General features: G+C 50.9%; 1 protein-coding gene across 1 annotated transcript; it reads right to left on the bottom strand.

Moving 5' to 3' along the window:
- Positions 1 to 4,559: 4,559 nt before the first annotated feature.
- On the bottom strand, positions 4,560 to 24,134 carry ZNF341 (zinc finger protein 341). Its single transcript, XM_010584051.1, has 15 exons — positions 24,117 to 24,134; positions 22,146 to 22,256; positions 20,797 to 20,984; positions 19,510 to 19,662; positions 18,611 to 18,850; positions 17,499 to 17,694; positions 14,952 to 15,036; positions 13,694 to 13,884; positions 12,528 to 12,721; positions 11,483 to 11,691; positions 9,942 to 10,038; positions 8,216 to 8,348; positions 7,687 to 7,798; positions 6,855 to 6,925; positions 4,560 to 5,659 (listed from the first exon to the last, which is right to left on the bottom strand). Exons 2-15 carry the CDS (start codon positions 22,252 to 22,254, stop codon positions 5,145 to 5,147), a joined length of 2,493 nt encoding a protein of 830 aa, XP_010582353.1. The 5' UTR covers positions 22,255 to 22,256; positions 24,117 to 24,134; the 3' UTR covers positions 4,560 to 5,144.

Here is a 24,134-nt window from a genome sequence, read left to right on the forward strand (position 1 = left end):
CGGGGAAGGGCCGGGGCGAGGCCGCCGCCGCCTCTGCCTGCCCCACGGGCCTTACCGGGGCGGGGCCCCGGCCCACGGGGGCTTCGGGCCGCGTGTGCCGCGTCTGGCGGGGAAAGGCGGAAGGAGCGTGAGTCGGTGAGGAAGGCGGAGCTGAAACCGCCGCCGAGGGCCGGACAGGGCTGGGGCAGGTGCCTTGGGAAACCGGGCACGCGGGGCCACGGTTGAAGAAGTTAACGTGGGAGCCTGCCCTCGGCGGCCATCGCGCCGGCAGAGCCGGGGCCGGAGCCTCCTGCCCCCGCCGTGAGCGGGCCCGGGTGCGAAGCCTCCTCTAGCGCTAGTCCGCGCAGCAAGTGACGGCAGAGCGCTGTCGCCTACCGGCCTTCACGTACCGCTCAAACTCCGCCACTTGTGCACAGCCCGCTAAGGTATTGAGGCAACACCTGCTGAAATCTCTTTTTTTTAACTTCCCTTTCTTAGCTTGCCAACTTTACAAAATCGAGTATTACAGTCCAGAGTCGGAGTTGCTTAATTGGTGGTGACTAATTGTGAACTCCTCATTTCCTGGACACTTCAGTCACGCATTCTGATTTGTGGAGGCAGTATGGACATAATTCCATGCTATATGACCGCAGTACCTACATACAGAGTCCAAAGTCGAATGAGGAAATGAAGTTTTAAGTGCCTCAGCCTGGTACTAACCTTTACTGAATACTTTTGACTTGCGTTTGTTTGTGCCTTGGCCTCTATCATCTGTAAAAGTAATAAACACCCCCTTTCCAGTCACAGTGGTGGTGTGAAAACAAGTTAATTAATAACAGACAATAGTAGTGTTTACCACTGGAAATCACCCAAAAAAAATTAATCATTGCTTTTGAGCAGGGTTGGACTAGTTTGTGCTCTGTAAAACAGGCCAGCATATACACACCAAATGGCAGAGAGGAAAAATGAGCCAAACAACAGCTTATTGGGCAAGAGACCCTTTTTGTTTCCTCAGCAAGCAGGAAAAAGCACTGCATGGGTAACAGAAAGACAGCCTCCTTATGTACAAGGTGAGAGTTCAGCAACAAAGCTGTGTAATGGATCCTGCCTCATTCTACCTTGCTAATGTTGTAATGGCGGACACGTAAGAAAAAAAAAAAATACATGAGAAAAATCCACTGAGGTTTATAGAAACCTCTCCCAGGGCAGGAGAGCCTCCCCCCTGCCCCCCCAGCTGACAACATTGGAGGCTGAAGAGTACAAGGGGAGGTAGAGCTTTTACCTGCCCTTTTCTTACTCTCACACAAGCATCTGCTGTCAGAAGTGGAGGCTGAGTACCCATAGACCTTCGTTCTGATCCAGTATCAGCTCCAGTTCTCCCAGAGGATGGCTCTGGCTCTGGCCCTGGGGTGCTCCAGGGACCTTCCAGAAAATGCCAAGATGCTTCTGATGGTGGGTTTGTAAAGAAAACGATTGTGCCCAGGACACAGGATGGAACCAGTCCTGTGGAAAGACGCTGGGAGAAAATCAGTGCCCTGAGCAGCTTAGATGTGCCTCAGCCCATGCCGCAGCTGAGCAGTGGGCAGGCCCCTGCTAGAGAAACAGAAATGGAGTAAAATTCTGGGTACAATTCTTCCCTTTTGGCCAGCAGGAAATAGAAGGGCTTGTAGACATCTTAACTGACTCCAGGTTTGCAGAGGAGTTTAGGCAGCTGGACAAGACTAGGACAAGGAGGAAGAAAGAGGGTTTCTGAAGCTTGTGGCCTGCTGTGATGAGGCTCCTTCCCCGCACAACCAGTCCCTGCATACAGAATAGCACCGAGGTCTGCGTGTAACTCACAATATCTCAGTGATAGCTTTCTAATTAAATTCTCTTTCCCACAACATCTCTCTCCATGTCAAAATTTAATCTGCAGGCAGTATGGCTACGGGGGGGGGGGGGGGGGGGGCTTGTTGTTGTTTTAAATAACTGCATTTATTCTTCCTTTCCACAGAAAGGGCAGTGAGGCTCCAGGAGCACCTACCCAGCTCTGCAGGGGCTGCCAGGACCTGCTGTTGCTCCTGTGCAGCCAGTCCAGCTGGGAAGCAGGGGATAGCAGCCACCACAATTGCAGGCAGTCACACATCCTTTCCTCTGCCAGTCCCCCTGGCACTGCAGCATCTGTCAGACATGCACAGGACTCAGATCTACAGAGCTTCCAAAGGCCAGAGCCGCACAACCAGCCAGCCCAGCTTCTCTTCTGATCAGGGACCTCTGTTATGTTATCTTACACATAATCACACTGAGGTTTACTCTAAGAGGTCAGTTGTTATGCTCAAGATAAAACTTGGTAACACTTGTTTCTGTTCAACACTACCACACATGCAAACACCTATCAAGCAAACAGGGTGGCATCTTTCAGCCCCAATGTCCCACAGTCACGTACGAGGCTGTTTTGCGGCTCTGCTTCCACTCCTTGAATTACACTCAGTGTAGCCAGTGGAAACCAGCTTCCAGCATCTCATTTAGATGGCTGCCCTGTGCGCAGGGCTGGTGGAAAGCTGGGGACAGGAAGGAAAGGCCAGGCCTCCAGACGGTGCCTCCAAGCTGAAGTAGTGCTGCACCCAGACATCATCATCTCAAAATAGACCCGACTGCAACACTGCAGCAAGCGCCAGAGACCACATAATGACACGATACAGTGCGGGTGCAGAGGGGAGGAAAAGTATATTTAGCAAACTATTTCCTGATACTGTTCCCCTCCTGTGAGAACTAAGTATTTAAAACAAACGTTGTGGGCAAATAAACGCTGCCCTTCAAAGCAGACAAGACATTTCACAGAAGCACGGGAACATGTAAGGAAGGGCCATCAGGAGGTCTCCGGTCCAGCCACCTCCTCCCAGCACGGCCACTCAGAGCAGGATGCTCTGTTGAATTTTGTACCGAGATCTTCCCTTGACCACCCTCTTGGTAGAAATTTCTTTTCTTTATATCGAGTCAGAAGTTGCTATGTTCCAACATGTCCCTGTTGCCTCTTGTCCCACCCCTGTGCACCTCTCAGAGTCTGGTTCCACCTTCTCCACCCCCACCTGTTAGGCAGCTGTAGGCAGCAGCAAGACCTCTCCTTAACCTCTTCTAAAGCCCGAACAACCCCCCTTCTCCCAGCCTCCTCTTGTAAGCCCTGTGTTCCATTTCCTAACACCTGCGAACAGCAAGAGGTACAGAAGCATCACCAAAAAAAAGTGAAATGGGCAAAAAGTGAGTTAGGAAAGTGAGTAAGCAAAGTGAACTGGTGGCAGGACCCATCCTGACAAGAACCGTGTGACAGTCTTCCAGGGGTGACAGCGTAACCTGTCATTAGATTGGGTGCAGTCGGGGAGCACATGCCACCAGGAGGAGACAGGACGATGGGCATGGCACCAGCACACTGTCCCTGCAAGCTGCTCTTTTTAAGATTTTAAGATTTGAGCAAGGAGGCAGGAAGAGCACCTTGAGGTCAAGCAACGGGCTGGAGCTCAGGCAGGTTGCAGGCAGGCATCAGGGTCAGGCCAGTCAGACCAGTAACACTGGGCTGACTGCTCCAGCAGCCAGAAACACCCACCATTTCCCAGACAGTAAGGCAGGGAACTTCACAGCCAGAATTTCGGTATCCAGGACTGACGGGGCCTACGCTCTGCTGTGTACCACCTCCAGAGAAGCAGGCTGGAAATACAGCATTTTGCATCTACAATTTAGCAACTCATCACACAAATTTACCAGAGAAAGTTCAGCTCAGCTTGGCTCGCCTACATACGGAGCAGGAAGAAAGCACGGGAGAGCAGAGCGTGGGGACAGCACATCCCAGGAGGACCTGGAGGTGGCAGTGGTGTTGCGCAGGTCTGGGTCAAGTTCCCTTCCACAACAGTCAGGGCATCCTGTGGCAGCACAAAACCGCAGGCTGAGCGCAGTACAGGAAGGAAGGAGCCTGGCAGGGCAGTAGGGAAGGGAGCAGCACACTTGCCTGCTCTCCTACCTACTCTGGGCTCCAGACGTGCCCGTGCAGCTCCTTTACCAACATCACACAATGGTAATTTTCAGTTCCTGGGTTTGGTACTCCCGTGCTGGCTTTGGGACTCAGGAAATCAGAGAGGAGAAGCCAAGCGGACAACAGAAATTGTTCCCAGTCACACCAGACTTTTCTCGCTACCTAACTGCATCAACTCCCCACCTGCCAGTGACCCACTGAAACTACTAACAACTGGCCCATAGAACTGAGCTAAGGGAATGCGCAGGCTGGGAAGCAGCTGACAGAGAAGTGCACAGAAGTACCCTACAGCACCTAGTCCAGAGCCAATGCTAGAAAACTGGCTTGTGGATTACAGGTTTCCTGTGTGACGTGACCCTGGACAGGTCACTTCACCCAGGCCTTAGTGTCCGCCGCTGTACACAGAACGTGTCACGTTTAGCTGTCACAAGGATTGACTCATTGATGTCTAAGGCACTCGGAGATCCTTGGATATGGAGAAAAACCACGAAAAGAACAAACACTGTGGAGAGAATACCAACCAGAGAGAAGAGCAAACACACACACATGCTCCTACCCACCAACTCCACACGGCACATGAGGTCCACGGTGTTTATAACACATGTAGTACAGACAAGGTTATCTTTCTACTGATAGAGACAGAGAGGAGAAAGATACCAGAGATAAGTCTATCAGGGTATTTCTGAACAGTGTTCCCAAAGGATCTCAGGATGAACTTGCTTCCACTAGGAAGGATCAATTGTTTGCTCTCAGAAAGGCCACCCAAATACTGGGCAATACAGCTTTTAGGCCAGAAAAACCACAGATGAGACAGGTTGTGATTTGCAAAGCCACCTGATTGCAGCAGCTCTGTTTGTTGCAACTTTGCATGCTCCTTCTTCTTACCCTGATTCAGGGATCTTAGGACTTCTTGCCCTAGGCTGACCAGTGATGCAGAGGGACAAGAAATAATGGAGCCAGTCTCTTCAGTGCCTTGTAGCCATCGGTGGCTTCCAAGCAGTCCTCTGCTCAAGGATGGGAAGAACAAGTGGAGATGAAAGCCATTCTCTCCCATATCCATCTACCTCCCCACAAGAGCTTTGGTCTTTTTAACTGGGATAAATTTCAGCACCAAGTCTGACAGGCCCAGCAGCCCTCGGCCACACAGTGGCTGTACACATTATCACTCTGTCGTTTGGATGTAAACAGGGACAGCCAGCATGGTGCAGGGGCCATCCGAGGCAGTCTGCAGTTCTGCCAGGGCCAAATTGGATGCAATGCTGTTGGGCTGCCCAGGAACAACAAGGTCCGAGTCAGCAGCTCCCGCCCCACCAACCACGATGGACAGGACTGCGTCTGACTCCTGGAACGGTTCTTTGTTAGGGCCACCTTCGGGCAGGCTTTCCCCAGTGACACTGTCCTTCAGCTCTGCCAGACCCAGCTGGTTGGGGAGGGAAAGGCCTGCCTTGCGCCCCCGCACCACCCGCTTCTTCTGGGGCTTCCTGAGCTGCAGGTCTTTGTCCTTGGGTGAGCCCAGCCGGCACTTGTGGTCCTTCATGTACTTGTGGCGCGTGAAGCCTTTGCTGCAGGTGGGGCAGCGGTATTTGTAGTTGCCAGTGTGCGAGCGCTGATGCTCTATCATGTGGGCTCGTCGGCTGAAGGACTTGTTACAGTACTGGCACTTGTGGATCTTCATCCCTGCACAGAGCATCGGAGGAGAGAGAGCTCAGTTAGAGACCCTGCATCAAAATGCAGATCTTCAGGAAAATCTGCACCGCACCAAGGGAGTGCATGACAGCTTCATCTCCTCTTCCAAGAAGATGGTTCCCCAATAAAAGCATGAAACAGCCACCTCCCCACCCAAGAAGCCTCATTCTTTTACAGCTTGCTAATGAAAACAAATCAAAAACCCCATGGTCTAAAGAGACATTGTGCGAGGCAAATTTGCAAGAAAAGGGTGAGCAGCTACATCTTGAATGTCTGTTTAGGATGGGCTAAAACAATAGTTCTTGCCTCAAATAAGAGGATTAAAATATCACCAGAAAAAAATGTCAGGTAGTTGTGATGAAAATGCAAAAGTGTTAAACTCTGGTATTTTTCAAGTGTATTTGGTAAGTAAAAAAATTTCACTTTTTTTTTTTTCTCCCAAGTATGGGGATGTACAGTCTGAAACAAACCATCCATTGCACTGTCAGCACAGTCCCATCTGATGGCACTCTGCAGGGCTTTAGACATGACAGGCATGAGAAAAGACTTTCAGTTTTACCCCGAGAGAAAAGACAGAACGTTCCCTAGGGCATGGGAATAAATTATTTGCCTTTATTAGGAGTGGCAGCATTGGCTTTGGAACACAGAGAGAATGGAATCAAATCCCAGAAGATCTCATTTTGGGAAGGAGTGGTCAGAGCACTCTGGATATTCATTTGATAGCAAACACACTGAGTAATCCAGCTCTGCTTTTGCATCTTGCCAGCAGGCCCTGCCTACAGATTTATATTGCCTTAGAAAACAGCCCAAAGCTTAGACACAGCTGTAAATGCAAGCTCACTTACCAGGCTTGCATCAACACAGATAAAAAAATCTAAAGCTAATAAATGATATTAAGAATTTAGGTCTGTATCTGAGAAACACTGTAGCACACTCGGTAGAAAATTCTCTCACAGAAAACTACACAGTAGCTGTGTTAGCTGAGCAGCGGGTGGAGGGACACCACAGGGAAAGGACCTGTAGGGAACATCCTGCGCTTCTGGGGATATAAAGCAGACACACTTTCACAGTTTGCTATCTCCTGTTTCTCAGGCTTACTGCTTCTCTAACACACTCCTGCAGCACCACAGCAAATCCCAGCCACTTCATTCCCAACCACTGGCGGTATGGGCAGAGCTGCACTTACCCGAATGGGACAGTATGTGAGCCTTCAGCTTGTCAGGCCTGTTGAACTCTTTATTGCAGCCCGTGTGGCTTCTGTAAGAACAACAAATGCTGGTGAGCAGCATGAATCAGCTGAGGATCGATGTATAAATGGATCCTGGACCATAGAGATTCACAACCCAGGTCCCTGGGTGCAGTCACAGTAGGAGCTCCACTGTTTCAGCCCTTCTGGAGAGGGGCAAGAAATAAACAGGCTGCTACAGGGACACGTGACTTCTGGCCTGTGTCTCACTATGAATGCTCCTAAAAGCAGCAGGTTCAAGATCCTGGCTGGAGACAAATACTTTGGAAGGAGCTACAAGGTGGTTGGAGCAGGGAGAAACCAGTCAGTCTTGGCTATCTCAGAAGGCCCATGGCTGTGCCATGGATTTAGGAATGTACCTTATAAACCTGGGTTTCCCTGGCTCATACATTAGCTCCTATGTTGCCAAGTGATTTTCAAGACATGGCAATCCGGGAGAGCCCATCATTCAGGCAGCCTTGTGCTTTTTGGTCAAATAATACTCCTTCTCTTCCCCAGTGCTCCCCAGGTGCAACCCCGCCAAGCCTCCCATGTAGGCAGGCATTATTTTACAGGGCTTGATGAACTGAGATGAAATGATGTGGCCCCACAGGAAGACAATGACAAAGAACTGGGACTTCTAGGTTCCCAGGTCAACAGCATGCAGCATTCCTACCTCCCCATGCAGCAGTGGATTGGCACCCTAGGGTACCTGCAAGAGACATTTGTTCCATCCCAAACCCCATCCCAACCCCATTAAGACATGCTGCCACGCTGGAGACACACTACGTACGAGAAGGGACATTTATATTTCTTAAAAGGCTCATGGATCAGCATATGTCGCTTGAGTTTGTCTTTCCGATTGAAAGCTGCGTCACACACTGAGCACTTAAAGGGCTTTTCACCTGGATAAAAAAAGAGACCAAGAGTCAGGGAGAGTCCAGTCACACAGGATTCACTATGGCAGCTGTGCCACTCTGCTTCTCTACAAACTTCCCCAAGCTTCCCTACCCTCCCTGATGGGCAAATGGATGAATACAATCCACACTGTGTGCTGCTCCTGCTCTCCAGGGCCAGCTTCCTTAGCTTCTGCAACTGCAGACAGTGGTGAAGCCACCTCTGTGTCCCACTTCTAATTGGTGCAGCACTGGGCATGAGGCTGAACCAAAACCATACATCTCCTGAACTCATGTTACTACAAATGACTCGTACACTCAACTCTATTACTCTTGGTTATCAGGAAAACAGCCAGGGCATTACAGCATGCAGCAAGGACTGTGATACAGAGATAACGAGCACTGCGGTACCAGGGGAGCCCGTACCCGAGTGGATGTGGGCATGCAGCTTGAGGTAGTGCTCCCGGCGAAAGAACTTCTTGCAGATCTGGCACTTGAACTTGCTGCCCCCACCATGCGTAGGGATGTGGCGGCGCAGGTACCTCTCGCAGGGGAACACCTGTTAATGCACAAAAACAAGGCTAAGAGCCAGCAGCACACAAGGGACATCACTGAGCCTGCACGGGCATGGGAGGCTGTATAGAAAGCAGAAGAAGCTCATGGTGACTGCTTTCTCAGAAAGGACACACTGAGAAAACCTACAGTTTTGTACAAGGAAAATAGAGACAGAGCTTTAAAAAACAAAAAAAACCCAAACAAAACCCAAAACCTTCTTATCCTTAAGAAAAATATAAGCTGAAACCTTGCTGCTAAATTTTGTAACACCATACTGCTGAGGACCAGCACCCCAGATGGATGCCCAGACTCCCACCAAAGCCAGCGGTAGGACAGGCTGGGCAAGGACCCCCAGTAGTTACTACCTTCCCACAGTGTTAACTTCAGATTGTGTTTCCCAATAATCTGTTACCAAAGGCTCCCATTCATGGTCTTTATAAAGCCAGTATGAATGGTTCCTTTTGCTAATGGGGATACTGGAAATATCCAAGTTAAGTGAATTCCTAATGAGCATGCTTCAAGCACAAATCTGAGGGTAGGACAGGAGAGCCAGGAGTTCTGTACCCAGGACTGTGCTCTCGCATCTCCAGAAAACAGCAATATTAGTACGAATACAAAGAGAAGTAAAAAATACAGTTGCAGATAATGGACTTTCAAGCCCCTATGCTGCATGCTGAAAGTCCCACCCAGGCTCAGAAGGGCATCTGTCACCTGGTGGGGGAAGTGGAGAGAAGACAGGTAAAGAAAGATGGGTTACTAACCATGGCAGGAGTGCGTTTCCCCTTCCTGAGCTACCTCAGTACAGAGTGGTCACTCCTTTGAGATTGTCCCTGCCCCCACTGCAGGATTTTCATTTCCTTTGCTACAAACAGAGGAGCAAGGGTCCAAATTTTAGTCTGGATTTCAAAAAAATAATTTATTAGAATTCAAACCCCACAAAATTCTGCCCCTCAAACCCCTTCAGGGGCTGTGCTGAAGAGTGTATTTCCAGCCAAAACCTACTCGGGCATCATTCCAGTCCCAGTCATATCACTCAAACAGGTTTCTCTCTACCAAGGACACAAAGCACTCATCCAAAAGAGAGGAATGAGGGGGAACCCAGAGACATTGTTGCAACAGGAGATGAGGACAGCAATGGAGGTGTACAAGCTCCCACAGGACCCAGGGCTTTCCATGCCCAACCCTTCCAGCCATAGGTAGCCAGGCATGGTGGGTCAAAGGCACTGCCGCCACTTTTTGGATTTCCCAAAACCAGCCTCGCTCCTCCTGGTATGCTTGCTTTTAAGAAATAAGGACAGCAGCCCAGTATGCAGTCCTGTGCTGTTGTGGGAATAAGGAAGCTCCCCTGACAAATTCTGTTCAGCAAATGGGACCCAGGAGAAAAGCCAGCACTTGCAGGGAGGAACATACTCTGCATGGAGAGGCCAGAGAGCTGGAGGTCAGGAGTGCAATCACCTCTGCCTCTCCAAAAAGCACCTCGTGAGCCTGCCAGTCCGTACTGAGGTAGGAAGGGAGAGGAAAGGGAGCCGAGGGTTCCCATCCCCCTGAGCCCTAGCTACATGTCCAGGACCAGCTCAGGCAGTGGTCACCCACCCACCTTCTGGCAGTGAGGGCAGGGAAAGTTGTGCGTTGCTGTCTGCAGATGGTGCTCCAGGGCTTCCGGGGTGGAGTACTTATTTACACACTTCACACATCTGAATGCAGAGAGAAAGGACAGAGCCTGTGAACAAGGCTACAACCAGCAAACCCCACACCGCAGGCAGACCCCAGGCAGGACTGCCCAGCCCATTCACCAGCCACCTTCCCAGTTGATTTTTGGTAGGGTCAGTTTGGTACAGACACTAACACCACCACCCAGGTGCTCTGAAACCTCAGCAACCCACATAACCAGATCACACTCACACTTAGCATCCTTCAGGAGGGGGAGATGCTGGAAAACTGGGTGGAGAAGCCTTTAAATAGCTAGTGCTTTTCCACACAGACTCCCATGGGAGTCTGAGCACATATTCCACATTCCTTCCTCATGGATACAAGCCCTAAGTAAGGACTTCACCTTACTTAAAACACCTCCTTCCATCTTCATTGCACAAAGACAGCAGCTCCCAGTGAAAGAGCTGAGAGTGGGGTCACAGCATAACAGCAGTGTTACCCATGGTTGGGACAGCCACAAGGCGACATGCTTCCATGTGGGGTCTCCTGCGCCTTACAAAGCTTCGGCTTACACCGCCACCTCTCTGAAACCACCTAGGCCCCCTCCACGTAACTCACCTGTTCTCACACATCCTGGCAGTATTTCTGCCAGAGACCTCTGCCAAAGCTGACTGATAATGGGCAACGGGGACATGCACCATCAACAGTGAATAATACAGAGGCACTCACACCATGTAAACTGCTGTGAAACCCTTTTTCCTTAGATCAGACTAAAACCTCCTCAGACAAAAGCAGAGCTCTGATCTCAAAGATCCCTACTAGCAAGCTGTAGGATGAAGCTCCACAGTGCAAGGATAACTAGAAATCATGGCCTATATGCAAGAAGTAGCAGATATTTATTCCATGAAGCTCCTAGGTGACTTCAGTATCTTCTGGGCTTCTTACTCTTCCTGTATGTCCCTACAGGTATTTCAAAAGCTCCAGAGAGCTCTTCGTGGAACTCCTCACCCTTTTCCTCTACACTAATAGAAAGGCTTTCCCAGGTAATAGATCCTTTTGCAGCAAAAGGATAGGAGACTTTTTCTGGGAACAGCTTCTACAACCCACACTCCCTTTGCTGCAGGTGTTTAAGAATTGCAGAAAACAGGCTGGGAAGGGGCTTCCTTGGGTCTCTGACCCAGCCCACCACAGGTTCAGCTGTGCCCATCTCACTCTTGAGTGGTGACAAGAGGACCTGCAGTAATGGGATCTTCCCACATAACTGATCCCAGCCTTTCACTGTCTTTCCAAAAGGTTCCTTGCATTCAAAGTGCTTGGCCTTAGCACCCTGGTGGAGGGGCCCCCCATTTGCCACCTGGGTGCCCAAAAGAATCGCGGCCACTGAACACACGGCCCCCTCTTCCCTCTAATGTCCCCACCACTCTCAGCCAAACACACTCTGCACCCACTCACTCCTACAAGCCTTGTGAGCACCGATTGCTACTGTACTTGTACACGGCCACGTCCTTCTTGGGGCTGTGCTGGGGCAGCAGGCTGTGGGAGTACTGGTGAACGCCCAGCTCATACAGGGAGGGGAAGTCCTTGCTGCAGAGGTGGCAGCGATAACTCAGCTCCTCCTGGTGGCTCTTGATGTGCTCAAGGAAGGACTCCAGCTTCTGGAAGGTCTGAGCACAGGTCTTCACCACACATTTGTACACCTGGGAGAAGAAGGGAGAGCAACTTCAGTGGCACACCATGGAAACAAACAGGGAAAATCCTCTGCCAACAGACAGAGCGGCCTTCCTTTTTCAAAATCGTTGCCATTGGGTAATTTACAGAAAGGGACCACTGCCCCTTGACCCACTGTGCTAGAGAACAGCTGAGCTGATGTTATGAACAAAGCAGCACTGTAGTTCCCAGAGCATCCCACCATGCCCACAGCCACACCAGCGCTCAGTCAGGGCACAGCAGTGAAACCCTGCCCTGCAGCAGGACACAATGTGGTGGTAAAATATCCCCTTCCTCTGCTGCCTTCCTCAGAGGAAGGGTCTTTAAAGAACAATGCAGAGCAGCTCAGCATCAATATGTGGCCAGCAGTTCCGGGTGAAGACAACAGCAGAACCTGCTGTGAGTTGAATGTTCTGCAAACACGGATTGTCAGGGCACTCCCCTAAGAAAGAAGTGGGGAGAAAGGGGTGTTGGTGTAAGCACCTGAAACCACTTGAGTGGGTGAGACCACAACACCCTAGTGGTGATTGTTCCATGACCTGAGAGCTGCCACCTACACTGTAAACTTTGGACTTTGCTTCTTTGCTTCTTCTCTAGCCACCCAAATCTGCTCGGCTGACTTCTCACTCAGCAGGGTGGAGGCAGCAGAGCTTTTCAAAGCCACCCAGACCACACAGCTGCAACCCAGACATGCAGAGAGCCGAGCTGCATAGGAAGCACTGGCAGCTTTACAAAGCAAGAGACTCAGGACAGACCCTGAGAGCTGGTGCACTATATGAAGCCCATCCCAATCTCACCACCAACACAGGGCACCCTCTGTCCCTACCTGCTCATTCTTGTGCTGTGTCATGTGCGATTTGAGCTGGAAATAGGTGTTGAATTTGCTGGGGCAGAACTGGCACTGGTAAGAGCTATCGATCAAGACAACCTGCTTGGCTTCCAGTTTGCCTGCCTCGCTCTCGTCCAAGGGGCTCATGTCTTGGGGCGGTGGTGCAGGGTTCCTTGAGGGCTGAGTCAAACCTGAAGAAAGGGAGAGAGAAAGTCACAGCCTACCATGAGACAGCTCTGAAAGCTGCTCTGCAAGCACCATGCTGCCAAGAGACACCAGGCCTGGCTCTGGGTCCAGGCTCTTCCTTCCTTTCAAAGACAGATTCTTTATATCAGATGAATCTTACTCTCTAATAGGGTAGTTTTAAATTTGTCTACAGATTATTAAGGGTTCTGACTACTCCATCTTCCTCTCCTTAACCCAGCCTCTTTTTCCAGGGACATAATTGTGCTCTGTGGAGCAGTCAGCAGAACAGGCCTCTGCCAGCAAACTGGAGCCAGATTTACTCCCATCTCTGGCAAGAGACGGAGGTAAGATCCAGCCAGTAGCTCACAGTCCATGATATCTGTGAAGAGCAGCTCCAGTGGGGCCTTGTCCTAGACATGACATTGTCACTGCGTTTCCTCCCGTCCTACCAGGACTGAGGCCACCAGCAGAAAAGGTATCCAGACACCATCTGCCAGCAGGGAGCTCTTCTGTGCCTCAAGTATTTTCAGTTGGCTGCTGGGGCCAGACCCAGCCCAGGCATGACTTGCACATTGTGAACAAGCCAGAGCACTGGGCTATGCTAAACCACTTGTCTGGCCACTAGACCAGAGCTGTCAAGTGTGGCTCATGCACTGCCAAAGCTGCATCTGCCAGGGAGTGAGAAGGGGGAAGACACCTCACCCTGCCCGCATGCACATACTGGCACAGTTTGGAGCCACTATCTCCACCAGCACCTGAATCCACTGCGTCTGGGTGTACGAAAGGATGCACCTGCCAGCTGGAGTCAAGCAAATGCAACTCGCCTCTCTAGTGTGTGCTGCTAAACCCCACAGGAGGAATGCAAACAGCATACACAGCTCCTGTCTCCCCTCCCTCCCTGTGTGGAGGTGCAGGAATGTGCAGACTCCTCACATCACTGCTCTGCCCCATGCACATGCCATCCCCAGGCAGCAAACCTGTGTTCTCCTCGTCCTCTGGCTGGTTGGGATTCAAGGCCATGACCTGCACTGTGATGGAGTTGCGGGAGATAGTGCACCCCAGCCCTGGAGGCCACACTTTATGGGTTTGCATGTGCTTCTTCACATTGGACTTCTGGGCAAAGGCTCGGCCACATACAATGCACTGGAAGGGCTTCTCGCCTGTGTGACTGAAGGCAGAAGGCACCATATCAGCAGCCAGCAGAGAAAGAAGGCAGCCCTCAGGCATGGACCGTCATGGGGTGGCTGCTGCAGGACTGCATTAGGCACTCTGCTTGGCAGATCAGCACCTGGGCCAGCCAAACAAGGGCTTTGAGACCTGATTAACCAGAGTAAGTGGATTGTGAGAGGCCTGGGGAAACAAGCCTGGTGCACAGAAAAAAACACTCACAACAAGGGATCAAAGGATCAAAGGAAGAAGTGGGAGAGGGAAACAGCTCTGCAGCAACACCAGGGCATTCACTGTTGGGGTCTCTGCATGGATCTTGGGGACCCCATCATGTTCTCAGGGGTATAACCCTTTTCTTCCCTGTCACCCCTCCCTCCCCTGCACACACGTCTCTTCTAGCTTGCAGTCCCCTGATCTCCCTGAATGTGCTCTCCCCTGTCCACAGCAGAAAGGCCTTTCTACTCTGCCCTTCTGCTTCAGGAGAAAGAGTGGACTCTAACACATGGAGTACGTCATGTGAAGAGTCCAGGCCAGGAAGGGGAGCAAAACCACCACTTGTTCCTTTTCATCTGTCCTGAGTCCGGCAGACTCTGCTGGGGAAAACTCTTGAAGATTTCAGCTGCCTCCTGACAAAGAAAAGCTCTCTTGTAACAGCTCCCTATGTAAGCCACTTGGCTTATGGTTTGCTAACACCAGCAAACACGAAGGCTGCAGCTTGCTAGGGAGGGAGAGTAGAGGAAAAGGCAGAGGCAACCAGTGGAGATGCTGCTGCTTCAGTGATCAGGTGACAACAGGTTTGGCTTTCAAAGTCTCGTCAGCTAGGAAAACAAGTCTCCAGTCCCAGCCCATAATCAGCAAGAAGATTACATCCATAATGCAGCCTTCACCCCAGCCACTGGGGAGAAAGTGTCCTGGAGTGAGGGGGGATGAAGGATCACCTCCCAGCACAGCACAGATTCTGGGACATGACAAACACAAGGTCTACTGGACTTTGCAGACTCCCTCAGTAGAGCTGTGCCCACCTCCACCCTAGCCACTCTGCGGTGTCTGGGTTAGCACCACCGTTACCTTCTGATGTGCTGCTGCAGGTCAAAGTTCTTGGTAAAGGCCTTGTCGCAGTAAGTGCATTTCAGCTTGGGGGACTTGGGTTTGCCTGAAAGAGCAAGAGCACACACAGGAATGAGATCATGTGGCACAGCCCTATCCCCCCTGCACCACAGGGCCCTCAACCTAAGACATGTCTATTCAGGACCAAGAATAAAGGGCTTATGGAAGGGTAAGATCTGCCTGGCCAGTCTGGGGAGAGGTTATGGGCACAAACATATTTAACATAGCCTGAGCTAACTCTAGAAGTACTGAGGAGAGTAGTAGTGGAGGGGACAGGGCACCCCCTTCAGGCATTTAACCACTCCAGGGATCCTTCCAGCTGTGCTACAAAGCACCTACTTTAAAGGCATGTTGGGCATTGGGAAAAGACACAGGATTAGTGAGAAGGCCCCCAGTTCTGTCTCTCTCCTATGCACTCACCAAGGTCAGCCATCAGCCAGAGCACATGCATATTTCTCTGTGATGGGTTGACCCTGGCTGGACGCCAGGCGCCCACCAAAGCCGTTCTATCACTCCCCCATCCTCAGCTGGACAGGGGAGAGAAAAATATAACAAAAACTTGCGGGTCGAGATAAGGACAGGAGAGATCATTCACTAATTACCATCACGGGCAAAACAGACTCAGCTTAGGGAAAATTAGCTCACTTTTTATTACAAATCAGCCAGAGTAAGGTAAATGAGAAATAAAACGAAATCTCAGAACACCTTCCCTCCACCCCTCCCTTCTTCCCGGGCACAAGTTCACTCCCGGATTTCTCTACCAACCCCCCCCAGCGGCACAGGGGGATGGGGATGGGGTTTACGGTCATCACACGTTATTTTCTGCCACTTCATCCTCCTCAGGGGCAGGACTCATCACACTCTTCCCCTGCTCCAGCGTGGGGTCCCACCCACGGGAGACAGTCCTCCACGAACTTTCTCCAACGTGGGCCATTCCCACGGGCTGCAGTTCTTCACGAACTGCTCCAGCATGGGTCCTTTCCACGGTGTGCAGTCCTTCAGGCACAGACTGCTCCAGCGTGGGTCCCCCACGGGGTCACAAGTCCTGCCAGAAAACCTGCTCCGTGGGTTACTCTCTCCAAAGATCCGCAGGTCCTGCCAGGAGCCTGCTCCAGCGCAGGGTTCCCATGGGGTCACAGCCTCCTTCAGGGACCCACCTGCTCCGGCGTGGAGTCCTCCACGGGCTGCAGGTGGATATCTGCCCCACCATGGACCTCCCTGGACTGCAGGGGGACAGCCTGCCTCACCAGGGTCTTCACCACGGGCTGCAGGGGAATCTTCGCTCCGGCGCCTGGAGCATCTCCTCCCCCTCCTTCTGCACTGACCTTGGTGTCCGCAGGCTTGTTTCTCTTACATGTTCTCACTCCTCTCTCCCGTGGCTGTTTTCTGCGTCCCAACTTTTTTTTCCTTCTTAAAAATGTTATCACAGAGACGTTACCACTATCACTGTTTGGCTCGGCCTTGGCCGGCGGCGGGTCCGTCTTAGAGCCAGCTGGTATAGGCTTGCTCTCTCTCGAACACAGGGGAAGCTTCCAGCAGCTTCTTACAGGAGCCACCCCTGTAACCCCCCTCGCTACCAAAACCTTGCCACATAAAACCAATACATTAGGATGCGGGAGTGATAGAACGGCTTTGGTGGGCACCTGGCGTCCAGCCAGGGTCAACCCATCACATTCTCCCATCCAGAAGTTCAGTCAGTTACATCTTCTATCTACTATGATGGGATATAAACCAATGGAAAACAGCAGAACTGTGGGCTGTTCTAGGAAATTCTGGACTAAGAGCTGCAGCCTGCATGATCATTCACACTTCTGCAAGTAATCTCAAACCCCAGCATCTGTATGGTTGTAACTCCAGAGGCCCAAACTTCCTGGGGAGGAAGGCCATGTGGCTTTCCGCCACCTCACGCCTGGGACCTCCTTTGTCACTCAGCTATGTGTGCTTGCATCACACCAGCAATGGGCAGGCTCAGCCAGCAGAGGATCTGACACTCCTCCATCCTGTAATGGGGCATGCCCCTGTCCTGCCTCACCTGGGGACAGGCGTGTTTTCTTTACAGGCATTGAAACACAGGGCAGGGACCAGTCAGCTGGGCCCTTGAGAAGAGAGTCTTCAGGGCCAGGCCACATCTAGCCCACTGGCCTTGCAGCTGGGCAGTCTTCCTTGCGTTAGAACGGACCAAGCTCTAACACCTTACTTTGCAGGATAACCCCATTTCAGGTGTGATCCAATAAGCATGTAGCTGCAGAGATTTAGCACAAGCTCGCCCATGCAGTAGCACAGTGACAGTCCTTTCACATGCACTCAGAGGTGACAGACAAGAAGCACGTCCACGCTTTCACCTGCTCTTGATAGCTTTGTGCAGGGCATCATGTTCCTCCTCTGGAGCTGCATGCACAGCCAGTGCCGCCCCACAGAGCCCAGAGAGCCCATGGCTCAACAGTCCACTACAGGATAAGCACGGTGGCCTACAGGTTAGTGCAGGACAAATGCTATAAGGACACTTACCTTCCTGCAGCCCACCCTCACTTTTGCAGCGCCGACTTTTGGCAGCAGAGATGGAATCGAAACCAACCACACTGCCTCCTCCTGCACTGGTCAAAGGTGTGGGAGTGCTGGTGCTCTTGGGCTTGAACCCCTGCTTCCCAGGGCTGTACACAGGAGGAGAAGGGTACACAGGACTTTCCACACACTGGCTCGGTACCTGCAACAGTGCAATTTATCAATGGAAACAGGTTTGCTACACAGGGTTATACTGTGCCCTAACCTCCATCTCCAGCAACACTTCCCACACCAGGCTATTGCCTGGCTGAGTTTTCTGCCTCCTGCCAAACTGGATCAAATTTCTGGTTCACCAGTCCAACAACGTCTCTCTAACTAAAACTAACACCCTGCACAGTGTGAAAATCTCCTGCTGAACATCAAAAAAGTATCCAGCAGTTATTACAGCAGGAACAGGACAGCAAAGAAACACTCTGAAGGGGCCGTCTAGTCCCTCATTTATTGTCTTATGCCTAAGTATCCAACATCCCTGTCTGTTTCTGACCACTGGCACTTCCAGATCAGATGCTAGCTACAAAGATAAGGCCAACAAATCTATCACACCCAGTAGTTTCTGTTGTGAATGGCAATGCTAATGTGGAGGCTGCAAACAGCTGACCCACCCATAAATCCACCCCTGCCTGTGCCTCCCTTTAGAAAAAGCTGCCTTGTCAAGCTCATTGATATTTAGACTGAATTCTTCTCTCCACTTAAGCCTGCAGTGTGCAGCACAGTGCTCTATACCTCTCTGGGAGGTGAGCCCCTCAATTCAGTTCCCTTTCACTCCCAACTCCTGCAGGTATCCCTCAACCACAGCAGACATTCAGGTCTCCTAAGCCTGTGCCAGCCAAGTCCTCCCATCCCTTTTAACTGTTTCTCTTGCTCTCAGAATCCTCATCTTCTTGCTGATATTCTTCTGTTCAGCACCTTCTCCCAGAGGAAACAATCATTGTCAAATAACCTAACATATCTTCCCAGACTCTAATTCTGCATTTCTAGTCCAGGTGACTTCCGAGCAGTCTTGCTTGTTAGGAGAGGCCCAGGAGGACAGAGCCCCTGCAGTCAGCCCCTGGCCTCACCTCCATGGGCGGATAGGGCTGCATCCCCAGCGTCTGGATCTCCACCGTGCTGTTTGCTGCCATAGGAGCAGGTGTGCTGTACACTTCGACCACCCCGCTGCTGCCACTGCTGGGCTGCCCTGGAGCCCCCATGCTCGGCGGGGGAGGTGGTGGAGGCTGAGGAGGCGGTGGCGGCGGGGGAGGCGGAGGCGGGGGGGGCTGGGAGAGGTAGCCAGTCCCAGCGTGCATACTCAAGCTGCTCTAAAACCACAACAGGGAGAGACAGACAAGATGTTGAAAATGCAGCAGTGATGAGTTGCCAATCCCAATTCAAAATGGCACCTGCAGGAAGAGCAATGATGTCTTGACAGAATGCAGCACTGTCCAACTGCCAGGTTGGACCAGACTGTGCTGGCTTGCAGAGGCTTGGCATGACCTGCCAGTAGACATTGTCTCCTCCAAAACCCAAGCACTCGAGCCCCACTGCTTTTCTTGCTTTGTTTTTAAAGCTTTTAATCCTTCTGGTTACAAAGAACATTTTCAGAGCATAGGGAGTATACACAGTCTGGCCATCCCTGGGGAGAGCCCAAAACAACCATTCCAGGAGGAGAGGGATCCATGGAGCAAACTGACAAAGGCTTTGGAAGCCAACCATTATACAGGGGCTCAACAAAAAGCTGGAGAGATCACCTTACAAAGATTTGAGCATCCAGCACCAAGGACACCAGAAGAGAGCAGGCCCTGGAGTTATTCTGTCATTTATCCTCCACTCTTTCCCAAGCCTGGCTGTCACACTGGGATGGTGCCCAGGATTCAGCCTCGAAGCAGATCTCTAGAGTCTGATTGACCAACAGGACTCTCCTACTGTGCAAGCATGGCCCCATGCAGCAGGACTGCCCTGGCCCAAACTTGCCCCTTACCTGTGCCGGGGGCTGCACCGTTGGCATGGGCTGGTCCAAGGATGTAAAAGCAGACATGGCCGACATCAGTACCTCATCACTGACTAAGATGTTCCCCTGCACCAGGGTCTGAATCAAAGGCGATGGGGGAACAGTGATGTATGTAGAAATTTGCTGAAAGGAAAAAGGATGCATTGTGGACCACCAACAGGACAAAACAATAAACAAAAAACAATGACACTGCTTTTTACTGAACCTGAGAGTCTCTGCTTTCACAGCCTCTGGTCAGCAGATGAGCCACAGCAATTATCTACTTTCAGCTTCCTGCTGAGTCCATGGTAGTTTCTGCCATAACAATAAGGCAGCTCCAGAAAAGTTCTTCAGAAAAGGAGGTAAAAAATATCACAGTGACTCAGAGAAAGTGGCCACTGGCTACAATTCAAATCAAGGTTTATTAAACAAGATCTGCAGGACAAACTGGTTACAGACAGGTTCAGGCCTTTCCTGGGTGCTTTCCCCAGCTAGGGAAGGTGGAGAACTGAGGGAGGCTGCTCTGGATGCAGATGGTGAACGTCAGGCTCATCTCTTCAGACTGGAGTCAGATTATAGGAGGGGAGGGAGGCTGTCTCATTTTCTGGGTGGAAACAACCCATGTTTGCAGCCCTGGGCAGCACCATCCACTGACACTACGTTAACTTGAAAAAAACAGTTGGTTTGAAAGCACTTCAGAAACCATCACAATTGCAGGAACAGTACATGTCATGTACAAGGGACTTGCTCCCGAGTCTGTTGGGAAGAAGAGTTACTCCAGAGAGGATACTCCCTTAAGGCTCGTCACACTACATTATATGGGCTTGTTTGCAGAAAACTGAGAGGAGGGATGCAGGGATGAAGCTGCCAGACATTGCCTTCCTCTTCTGCCCAAGAGCCAGACCACGGCCCAGGGGACAGCAAGAGCCATTTCACCCTGAGCACTGTGCAGCGTGCACCCAGGCATGTGGCCAGCCTTCCAGCCTGTGACAGTGGGGCTCTTCAGTAGAACCAAAGTCTGGCTGTAGCACAGACAATATGAAACCCCTCCTGTCCTGAAAAAAGGGCTATCAGACACTCGTGCTGGAGGACACCTCACTGCAGAGGACCAGGAAGCTTTATCCATGAGGTCAAAAGCCAACAGGACCAGAACTAAGGCTCCTAGCAAAGAGGTCAGTCATGAGGCACCACTGGATCTAAAAGCATCACCCAGAGGTCCCCCCCCACTCCCAAAACCATGGCGACAGAGCAGTAGAGCCTCTGCCTGCAGCACGGTACCTGCCGGCTGGCGCTTGGAGCCTGCTGCACCGATGTGATGGAGGGGGTGTACACACTGTTGGTGGCCAGTGAGACCGTGGAAAGAGAAGGGGCATTTCCCTGGCACTGCTCTCTCTTGTGGGTCATGAAGGCAGGCAGTGAGTTGAACTGCTTCTTACACTTCCCACAGAGGAACACGTCTTCATCATCTGCAATTAAGAGGACCAGATCACTGCTCCAGGCTTTCTTCTGCATTCCCCAGTGCTACACCTAACAACCACAGTCACAGGAAAACAGACGCTTTCTGGATCTTAGCACCTCAAGGACATCATCATTATGAGAGATCAGCTGCAAGGGCCAAACTGTCCCTCCCCACCAATCCCAAGCTATCCCTAAAGCCAACCGATGTGATTGAGCCCATCTCAGCCCTGCTCCCATATACGAAACCTGCCGTCTTCCTGTCATAACCTGAATCCTGTTGTCTGTCTTCTCATCCCAAAAACGTGAAGAACCAACCCAGCCTTGCTCTTGTAGCACCCTCTGCTTTTAGTCAAAACAGCTTCTTCCAAAGCACCTGCGTTATGCTGGCTGAGGCAGATTTTATTACTCAGGTTGCACAAAGGAAGGGAAGTAACTTGGATCAGAGCACAGAGTCAATGGCAGCTTGTGTCCAAAAGCCACCTGCCCCGCAAGACTACTGGTCTTTGGTGCCTCTGCTTGATGTTAGAAGCAGAAAGAAGACAACCCAGTTACCATGTCCTAGATGAAATTTGCAGCGTTAGCAAACGACACAAGCACACGCCATTTTTCACTTGATCCAGTTGGACTCACAAGGCTGTACCTCCTTGTCTGATTCACAGCCTGAAGCAGAAAATTTCTGGGGACACAGACTATAACTCCTCCAGGGGATAACTTGGTATCCACCCAGCGAGTCCCAGTCAAGCACTATGAGTGTTCACGTGCACATAAATGACTGGTTCCCATATTCATTCACACAGATGAGATACTCAATGACTGGAGTAGTTGTACATCCCCAGAGGATAAGGAATGGCTCATTAAATAAAAAATGTGAACAGTAACAAGCACTAGTGGCAGGGACAGCACCTGCTCCTTCCCTTCATGCCTTTATTGGAAACGCATGGTCAAGTCTATTGTCACGACCATCTCCAAAACCACCTCTGCTCACTTGGGCACTTGCCCTCTTCCTCCTGCTCTGCCTAGTCCTGCTGAGGGCTCACAACATTCACAGCAGCACCCTACACATACAGCTGTTGTCCCAGCTGTTCCAATAATCATGAGTACATGCTGTAGGAAGAGACGTGCAGCCCTCCTGTCCCCCTTCTCTCTCTCCCAGTCCTACCAGGACTCACCCATTGACTGGATGGCGGTGGAGGAGTTGACATTTTGAGCAGATGGATCCGTCACACCTCCTTGACCATCTAGTAAGGACTGCACAGCCAGCACTGTCTGATTATCCATTCCTGAAAGGAGACACAAGCATGGATGGTAAATTGAGCACGGCCCGAACATGGAGTGCTGGGAGCTCGCCCATGAGTTGTGGAGGGAAGCCCCTCGCTGGCTGCTGCTGTCTTCTCCCACACAGCCACTCTCACCTTCTCATCCCCCTCTACTCCATAGCACTAACTGTCATATAAAGCAACACTCCCACCTGTCTCCATACACTCCTTTGATACAAGAAGAAAAAGGGAAGAAGGGCAAGGAAAGCCAAGAAGGCTTGGTTTCAGGCATTTGCTGCAGAGAGGAAAGACGCTTACAAACAGTGGGTATGAAAAGAGCTAAGAAGTAGATATTTGGGATGTGACAGGCCAGACAGGGTAACAGCCTGGGTGGATCTGCCTGGGACACAGCGTGACACAGCACAGACAAGCACTGAGCTCAGTGAAGACAAAATCCTTGGTGTGCAGCAACTCTGTCTCAGCAGCACTGTTAGAAATGCCTCCCTGTTTTCAAGACAAGCATTCCCAGATCTGATCAGACACAGGTCTATGAACTACAGGAGGATTTAGCTATAGCTTTACGAAGGAAATATTAAGCATGGTTTCCTGGGAGAGATGCTGGGCGGTCCACTCAGCCACCAGCTGCCACCCAGGTTCTGGGACATGTGGGAGAGCAGGACCGTGGCTCCCCCAACTTCCAGGACTGTGGTCCTCCACAGGCTCCTCTCAAGCAAAAGCTGCCGGTTGGTCTCTTCCGGACTCCATAAGAGCACACACCTAGCCAGATTTGTTGTCAGAATCGTCTCACTTGCTTTGGCACAAATATTTTTTGCGACAGCTAAAATGTTCTAAAATATTCCAGATAAATACAGGAGATGAGGACTGCTCATGGAGGGAGACAACCTAGCCAGCAGCATGCAACCGGTGGATTAAGCCCAACACACTCTTTCTTTTTATAAATCAGATGTAAAGACACATGGAACAATCTGGCTATGGAAAAAAAAATAGCAAAAATGGGTGATTTTTATGCACTCCTCCCTACCGCTCCTTTACGACAAGGAACCCACGAATAAAACAAATGGCATGTCACGGTTGTATGTTATACCTTGTGGACTAAGGGAGAAAAGAAAGGTGGGGGGTTCTTAGGTTGCTTTTCACTTTTCTTCAAGATCTTTGCAAAACAAAACTGTAAAGCTCTGAACTCAGAATTATGTGCCACAGTAAAAAGAAAATCTCTCAGTCCGATCATTTCCAAGCAGTGAGGTAAGGATAGCTCCCGACGAGAGGTCGCTCAGCAAACATCACCAGGAAGGACAGTGAAATGCCGTAACAGTTCACAGCATAAAGGAACAGTGCAGCAGGAGCAACCAGCATTGCAAGTTCCTCTTGTAATTTTAAAATTTCTCCTAGACAACCGGGATATTACCTTCCTGATGGGGAGTACCCATATAATCCATGGCATTTTAAAGTTATCCTAAATACTCATTTCTCCTGCAATCTCCAGTGTGAAGCAAGTAACATTAAGACTCTGTGAACACCTTTTTCATCATTTCACCAAGAAGAGGTTGCAAACACTGCACATGCCCCTGGGAGAGAGGAGAGCACCGTTCTTCAGCTGCTGGGAAGCATAGGGCACAAGCAGCTACTGGAAAGCAGCAGATCACACTACTTCACACACTACTGTAAAATTACCACCATGCCTATGGGAACTCTTTCACATAAATCACACAAGGCACAGCAAAGCTGCAGGTCCAGTTCTGCAAGCGTTCCCTTGCGCAGAGAGCTGCAACCAGCCCTGCAGGACAGCCCCACTGGCAGAACACCGCTGGAGCACTCCTTGGGTGGATCTTCTCACACAGACCAAAGCCCTGCTTTAAAATATACCTCCTCTTGTACAAATAA

The sequence above is a fragment of the Haliaeetus leucocephalus genome, unplaced genomic scaffold (genome assembly GCF_000737465.1).
Source record: "Haliaeetus leucocephalus isolate CR32 unplaced genomic scaffold, Haliaeetus_leucocephalus-4.0 Scaffold933, whole genome shotgun sequence".
Classification (NCBI taxonomy): Eukaryota; Metazoa; Chordata; class Aves; order Accipitriformes; family Accipitridae; genus Haliaeetus; species Haliaeetus leucocephalus.